At 39.9% G+C, this 8,350-nt stretch overlaps 1 protein-coding gene across 1 annotated transcript; it reads left to right on the top strand.

Annotated features, from left to right (window-relative positions):
• The first annotated feature begins 312 nt into the window (after window positions 1–312).
• On the top strand, window positions 313–8,350 carry LOC135520857 (stathmin-2-like). Its single transcript, XM_064946672.1, has 3 exons — window positions 313–550; window positions 1,461–1,652; window positions 8,148–8,350. The coding sequence occupies exons 1-3, from the start codon at window positions 380–382 to the stop codon at window positions 8,205–8,207; spliced, it is 423 nt and encodes a 140-aa protein (XP_064802744.1). The 5' UTR covers window positions 313–379; the 3' UTR covers window positions 8,208–8,350.

The following is an 8,350-nucleotide window of genomic DNA, read 5'->3' on the forward strand; positions in this document are numbered from 1 at the left end:
TAGAAGACCAGACCCCAGAAGACCAGAACCCAGAAGACCAGACCCCAGAACATAGAAGACCACACCCAAGAACACAGAAGACCAGACCCCAGAAGACCAGAACCAAGAAGACCAGACCCCAGAACACAGAAGACCAGACTCCAGAAGACCAGAACCCAGAAGACCAGACCCCAGAAGACCAGTCCCCAGAAGACCAGTCCCCAGAAGACCAGAACCCAGAAGACCAGAGACCAGAACCCAGAAGACCAGACCCCAGAACCCAGAAGACCAGAACCCAGAAGACCAGAACCCAGAAGACCAGACCCCAGAGCCCAGAAGACCAGACCCCAGAAGACCAGACCACAGAAAAAATAATACATCTTTTCACTTGTTTTCAGACATGGAGGTGAAGCCAATCAACAAGCGGGCGTCGGGCCAGGCCTTTGAGGTGATTCTGAAGCCCCCATCCCCGGTGTCAGATGCGGCCCACAGCATCGCTTCGCCCCCCAAGAGGGAAGTGTCTCTAGAGGACATCCAGAAGAAATTGGAGGCAGCTGAGGACCGGAGGAGGGTGAGTAGTAGAACTATAGAACTAGAATGATAAAAACAGTAGGTACACTCTAAGAAAATCCCCAAAGTGTTCTTCGGCTGTCCCCTTAGTAGAACCCTTTTTGGTTCCATGGTTCTACCTGGAACCAAAATTACTGCTGTCTGATAGCACCTGTTTTTCCTTAGAGTGTATAAAATTCTAGATCTGTGAGTAGGCAACCCCAGGGCCCTGCGTTTTGATATAATCATTAATATACATATAATTAGAATGAACAGAACAGCTGTCCCATTCAAGTTCATATTCCGTGGTGGATGGATTGGCGGCCATATTGGATGTACCAGTCAAATTACTATTGTCTGGGCCTCCTGGGTGGCGCAGTGGTCTAGGGCACTGCATTGCAGCGCCAGCTGTGCCACCAGAGACTCTGGGTTTGCGCCCAGGCTCTGTCGCAGCCGGCCGCGACCGGGAGGTCCGTGGGGCGACGCACAATTGGCCCAGCGTCGTCCGGGTTAGGGAGGGCTTGGCCGGTAGGGATATCCTTGCCTCATGGCGCACCAGCGACTCCTGTGGCGGGCCGGGCGCAGTGCGTGCAAACCAAGGTAGCCAGGTGCACAGTGTTTCCTCCGACACATTGGTGCAGCTGGCTTCCGGGTTGGATGCGCGCTGTGTTAAAGAAGCATTGCGGCTTGGTTGGGTTGTGTTTCGGAGGACGCATGGCTTTCGACCTTTGTCTCTCCCGAGCCCGTACAGGAGTTGTAGCGATGAGACAAGATAGTAATTACTAACAATTGGATACCACGAAATTGGGGAGAAAAGGGGGTACAATTAAAATAAAATAACACTTTTTTAAAAATTACTATTGTCTGAGGTGCTTTGACCATTCTAGTGATTCCAACTCTATGGTGACATCCATGGTCTCTCTGTGGTCCAGTCCCAGGAGGCCCAGGTGCTGAGGGCCCTGGCAGAGAAGAGGGAGCATGAGAGGGATGTGCTGCTCAAGGCCATGGAAGAGAACAACAACTTCAGCAAAATGGCAGAGGAGAAGCTCACCATGAAGATGGAGCAGATCAAGGAGAACCGGGAGGCCCACCTGGCGGCCATGATGGAACGCCTGCAGGAGAAGGTGAGAGAAGACTGGCCAGTAGTACTGTAGAAGTAGTAATGGAGTAGTAGAACCAGTAGTAGTAGAAGTAGTAGTAGTAATAGTAGTAGCAGTAGTAATGGAGTAGTAGTAGTAGTAATAATGGAGTACTAGTAGTAGTATTAGTATTAGTATTAGTAGTAGCAGTAGTACAGTAGTAGTAGTAGTAGTAGTCGTAAATTAGGTAATGGAGTAGTAGTAGTAGTATTAGTAGTAGTAGCAGTAGTAGTAGTAGTAGTAGTAGTAGTAGTAGTAGTAGTAATGGAGTAGTAATACTACTACGGCAAACGTACTCCATTAATACTACTGCCAGTAGTAGTATTAGTATTAGTAGTAGCAGTAGTACTGTAGTAGTAGTAGTAGTAGTAGTAGCAGAATGACAGTAGTAGTAGTAGTAGTAATGGAGTAGTAGTAGTATTAGTATTATTAGTAGTAGCGGTAATACTCCTACTACAGTATTACTACTACTAATACTACTGCTACTACTACTACTACAGTCCTACTGCTACTATTACTACTACTACTACTACTACTACAACAACAGTACTACTGCTTCTACTAATACTAATACTACTACTGGCAGTAGTATTAATGGAGTACGAGCCGTAGTAGTATTACTACGACTACTGCTACTACTGCTATTACTACTCCATTACTATTACTACTACTACTACTACTACTACTACTGCTACTACTACTATTACTCCATTACTATTACTACTACTACTACAGTACTACTGCTACTACTAATACTAATACAATGATTACTGCTACTACTACTACTGTACTACTGCTACTACTAATACTAATACTACTACTAGCAGTTGTATTAATGGAGTAGTAGTAGTAGTAGTAGTAGTATAGTAATAGTGGTAGTAATACTGTAATAGTAGTAGTAGTAGATGTAGTGGGGTAGTAGTAGCAGAAGTAATAATGGAGTACTAGTAGTAGTAGTAGTAATGGAGTAGTAGTAGTAATAATGTAGAAGTAGTAGTAGTAGTAGCAGTAATGGAATAGTAGTAGTAGTACTGTAGTATTAGTAATGGAGTAGTAGTAGTAGTAGTACTATTGTAGAAGTAGTTGTAGTAGTAGCAGTAGTAGTAGTAGTACTGTAGTAGTAGTAGTAGTAGTACTGTAGTAGTAGTAGTAGTACTGTAGTAGTAGCAGTAGTCATGGAGTAGTAGTAGTAGCAGCAGTAGTAGTAGTAGTAGTAATGGAATAATAGTAGTAGTAGTAGTAGTAGTAGTGTAGTAGTAGTAGTATAAGTAGTAGTAGCAGTAGTAGTAGTAGTGTAGTAGTAGTAGTAGTAGTAGTAGTATTAGAAGTATTAGTAGTAGTAGCAATGGAGTAGTAGAAGTAGTCGTAGTAATGGAGTAGTAGCAGTAGAAGTGCTAGTAGTGTAGTGGTAATAGTAGCAGTAGTAGTAGTAGTAGTAGTAATGAAGTAGTAGTAGTGGTAGTAGTATTAGTAGCAGTAGTAGTAGTCGTAGTAATATAACTATGACTACACTACTACTCCATTAATACTAATGCCCGTATTAGTATTAGTAGTAGTAGTATTACTATTAGTAATAGTAGTAGCAGTAGGACTGTACTAGTAGTAGCCGTAGTAGCAGTAGTAGTAGCAGTAGTAATGGAGTAGTAGTAGTAGTAGCATTAGTAGTAGCAGAAGTAGTAGTAGTAGTAATAATAATACTACTACAGTATTACTACTACTACTACTACTACTACTACTACTACTACTGTACTTATTACTACTACTACTACGAATACAGTCCTACTGCTACTACTATTACTAATACTACTACTACTACTACTACCACAGTACTAATGCTACTACTAATACTAATACAACTACCAGCAGTAGTATTAATGGAGTAGTAGTCGTAGTAGTATTACTACGACTACTACTACTAATGCTACTACTATTACTACTCCATGACTACCACTACTACTACTACTACAGTACTACTGCTACTACTTATACTAATACCACGATTACTACTACTGTACTACTGCTACTACTACTACTACTAATACTACTACTAGCAGTAGTTTTAATGGAGTAGCAGTAGTAGTAGTAATATTAGTATCGTAATAGTGGCAGTAATACTGTAGTAGTAATAATGGAGCAGTAGTAGTAGTAATAATAATGGAGTACTACTAGTAGTAGTAGTAATGGAGTAGTAGTAATAGTAGTAATATGGTAGTAGTAGTAGTTGTTGCAGTAATGGAATAGTAGTAGTGGTAGTAGTAATAATAGTAGTACTCGTACTGTAGTAGTAGTAATGGAGTAGTAGTAGTGGTATAAGTAGTAATAGCAGTAGTAGTAGTGTAGTAGCAGTAATAGAGTAGTAGTAGTAGTAGTAGTAGTATTAGTAGTAGTAGCAATGGAGTAGTAGTAGTAGTAGTAGTAGTAGTAGTAATGGAGTAGTAGCAGTAGAAGTAGTAGTAGTGTAGTAGTAGTAGCAATTGAGTACTGTAGTAGTGTAGTAATTGAGTAGTAGCAGTAGAAGTAGTGGTAGTATAGTAGTAGCAGTAGTTGTAATACTGTAGTAGCAGTAGTAGTAGTAGTAGTAGTACTGTAGAAGTAGTACTGTAGTAGTAGTCATGGAGCAGCAGTTGTAGTAGTTGAAATAGTATTAGTACTATAGTAGTAGTAGTAGTAATGAAGTAGTAGTAGTAGTAGTAGTAGTGGTAGTAGTAATGTAGTAGTGGTAGTAGTTGTAGTGGTAGTAGTAATGTAGAAGTAGTAGTATTAGTAGTGGTAGTAGGAGTGTAGTAGTAATGGAGTCGTAGTAGTAGAAGCAGTAATGGAGTAGTACTAGTAGTAGTGCTAGTAGAAGTAGTAATGGAGTAGTAGTAGTACTAGTAGTAGTAGTAATGTAGTAGTAGTAGTAGTAGTAGTAGTATTAGTAGCAGTGTAGCAGTAGTAATAGAGTAGTAGCAGTAGTAGTAGTAGTAGTAATGTAGTATTAATGGAGTAGTAGTAGTAGTAGTAGTGTAGTAGTATTAATGGAGTAGTAGTAGTAGTAGTAGTAATGTAGTAGTAGTATAGTAGTAGTAGTAGTAGTAGTAATGTAGTAGTAGTATAGTAGTAGTAGTAGTGTAGCAGTAGTAATAGAGTAGTAGTAGTAGTAGTAGTAGTATTAATGGAGTAGTAGTAGTAGTAGTAGTAGTGTAGTAGTATTAATGGAGTAGCAGTGGTAGTAGTAGTAGTACTGTGGTAGTATTAATGGAGTAGTAGCGGTAGTAGTAGTAGTAGTGTAGTAGTATTAATGGAGTAGTAGTGGTGGTAGTAGTAGTAGTAGTAGTAGTAGTAGTAGTAGTAGTAGTAGTAGTAGTAGTAGTAGTAGTAGTAGTAGTAGTAGTAGTAGTAGTAGTGTAGTAGTATTAATGGAGTAGTAGTGGTAGTAGTAATAGTACTGTGGTAGTATTAATGGAGTAGTAGTGGTAGTAGTAGTAGTAGTAGTAGTAGTAGTAGTGTAGTAGTATTAATGGAGTAGCAGTGGTAGTAGTAGTAGTACTGTGGTAGTATTAATGGGGTAGTAGCAGTAGTAGCAGTGGTAGTAGTAGTAGTACTGTGGTAGTATTAATGGAGTGGTGGTAGTAGTAGTAGTAGTGTAGTAGTATTAATGGAGTAGTAGTGGTAGTAGTAGTAGTAGTAGTAGTAGTAGTATTAATGGAGTAGTAGTGGTAGTAGTAGTAGTAGTACTGTGGTAGTATTAATGGAGTAGTAGCGGTAGTAGTAGTAGTACTGTGGTAGTATTAATGGAGTAGTAGCGGTAGTAGTAGTAGTAGTAGTAGCAGTAGTAGTGTAGTAGTATTAATGGAGTAGTAGTGGTAGTAGTAGTAGTACTGTGGTAGTATTAATGGAGTAGTAGCGGTAGTATTAGTAGTAGTAGTAGTAGTAGTAGAGGTAGGGTAGTAGTATTAATGGAGTAGTAGTAGTAGTAGTAGTAGTAGTAGTAGTAGTAGTAGTAGTAGTAGTAGTATTAATGGAGTAATAGTGGTAGTAGTAGTAGTACTGTGGTAGTATTAATGGAGTAGTAGCGGTAGTAGTAGTAGTAGTAGTAGTATTAGTAGTAGTAGTAGTGTAGTAGTATTAATGGAGTAGTAGCGGTAGTAGTAGTAGTAGTAGTAGTAGTAGTAGTAGTAGTAGTAGTAGTATTAATGGAGTAGTAGTGGTAGTAGTAGTAGTAGTAGTAGTAGTAGTAGTAGTAGTAGTGTAGCAGTATTAATGGAGTAGTAGTGGTAGTAGTAGTAGTACTGTGGTAGTATTAATGGAGTAGTAGCGGTAGTAGTGTGGTAGTATTAATGGAGTAGTAGCGGTAGTAGTAGTAGTAGTAGTAGTAGTAGTAGTAGTAGTAGTAGTAGTAGTAGTAGTAGTAGTAGTAGTAGTGTGGTAGTATTAATGGAGTAGTAGCGGTAGTAGTAGTGTAGTAGTATTAATGGAGTAGTAGTAGTAGTATTAATGGAGTAGTAGTAGTAGTATTAATGGAGTAGTAGTAGTACTGTGGTAGTATTAATGGAGTAGTAGCGGTAGTAGTAGTAGTAGTAGTAGTAGCAGTAGTAGTGTAGTAGTATTAATGGAGTAGTAGTAGTAGTAGTACTGTGGTAGTATTAATGGAGTAGTAGTAGTAGTAGTAGTAGTAGTAGTATTAATGGAGTAGTAGTGGTAGTAGTAGTAGTAGTAGTAGTAGTGTAGTAGTATTAATGGAGTAGTAGTGGTAGTAGTAGTAGTACTGTGGTAGTATTAATGGAGTAGTAGCGGTAGTAGTAGTAGTACTGTGGTAGTATTAATGGAGTAGTAGCAGTAGTAGTGTAGTAGTATTAATGGAGTAGTAGTGGTAGTAGTAGTAGTACTGTGGTAGTATTAATGGAGTAGTAGCGGTAGTAGTAGTAGTAGTGTAGTAGTATTAATGGGGGAGCAGTGGAAGTAGTAGTGTAGTAGTATTAATGGAGTAGTAGCGGTAGTAGCAGTAGTAGTAGTAGCAGTAGTAGTGTAGTAGTATTAATGGAGTAGTAGTGGTAGTAGTAGTGTAGTAGTATTAATGGAGTAGTAGCGGTAGTAGTAGTAGTTGTACTGTGGTAGTATTAATGGAGTAGTAGCGGTAGTAGTAGTAGTAGTAGTAGTAGTAGTAGTAGTAGTGTAGTAGTATTAAGGGAGTAGTAGTGGTAGTAGTAGTGTAGTAGTATTAATGGAGTAGTAGCGGTAGTAGTAGTAGTAGTAGTAGTAGTAGTAGTAGTGTAGTAGTATTAAGGGAGTAGTAGTGGTAGTAGTAGTGTAGTAGTATTAATGGAGTAGTAGCGGTAGTAGTAGTAGTAGTAGTAGTAGTGTAGTAGTATTAATGGAGTAGTAGTAGTGGTAGTAGTAGTACTGTGGTAGTATTAATTGAGTAGTAGCGGTAGTAGTAGTAGTAGTAGTAGCAGTAGAGACAATCCAGTTCAGTAGCAGTGAGCTCCCTTCTCCTACTGTAGAGTGTTAGAGAGGTGAAGGTCTTCTCATCCTCATCCCATCTCTCCAGGGTCAGGAGGCAGTCTGAGCACGTTGTCAGGAGAACCTCAGAAACAGGGATGGGGCTCACTGAGGTCCATGTGTTATTGTCATGCAGAGTAAAGTTAGAGTTGATCCTGGAGCATCAGAGTCCTCTGATCTGGAATACTGAAGCCAAAGAAGTCAAAGACCTTTATCCAGGCACTGTGTAATACGGTATTCAGTATTAGCTACCAGTGGTAAAACTAGTATGAGTACTGTAGTAATACTAGTACTGTATTAGTACTACTGTCGTAGTAGTAATACTGTAGTAGTAGAACTGTAAATCTAGTAGTAGTAGCAGTACTGTAGTGGATGTAGTAGTAGTAGTAGTAATAGTAATGCTGTAGTACTACTGTAGTAATAGTAGTAGTACTGTAATAGTAGTAGTAGTAGGAGTACTGTAGAAGTTGTAGTAGTAGTAGTAGTCGTAATAGTAATATTATAGTAGTACTACTGTAGTAGTAGTAGTCGACGTAGTAGTAGTACTGTAGTTGTAGTAGTAGTAGCAGTATTAGTAGTAGTAGTAGTAGTATTGAAATAGTAGAAGTAGTACTGTAGTAGTAGTAGTAGTAGTAGTATTGAAATAGTAGAAGTAGTACTGTAGTAGTAGTAGTCGTAGTACTGCAGTAGCAGTACTAGTTCTGTGGTAGTAGTAATGTTATTGTAGTAATGGTGTAGCAGGGTAGTAATGTAATAGTAATGTAAGATGGAGCAGATCAAGGAGAACCACCAGGCCAACCAGGCAGCCATGATGGAACGCCTGCAGGAGATGGTGTGATCTAGAATTAGAATGAAAGAACTAGAATTAAAATAGAGACTTCATTCTAAGAGACCACTAGGGGTGCATCCTGCCTGTGTAAGCTATAGCTCTGACTTCCTGTCCAGTGTGGATGTTAACTTCCTCCTCTCTATCTGTGGTGTCTGTGTCCTGTGTTTCAGGAGAGACACGCAGCCATGGTGCGCAGGAACAAAGAGCTGAGGGAAGAGCTGACAGCGTGAGCCCCACCTCTCCCCAACATCCACCAATCACGTCCCTCCACCCAGCCTCACCCCTGGAAACTCCACAGCAGACACCAAGCCCTGGAGTCCTGGAGGGTGGAGGACTTCACTACCAACATACTACACCACCCACCCTGACCCAT

Source organism: Oncorhynchus masou, chromosome 29 (genome assembly GCF_036934945.1).
Source record: "Oncorhynchus masou masou isolate Uvic2021 chromosome 29, UVic_Omas_1.1, whole genome shotgun sequence".
NCBI classification, from domain to species: Eukaryota; Metazoa; Chordata; class Actinopteri; order Salmoniformes; family Salmonidae; genus Oncorhynchus; species Oncorhynchus masou.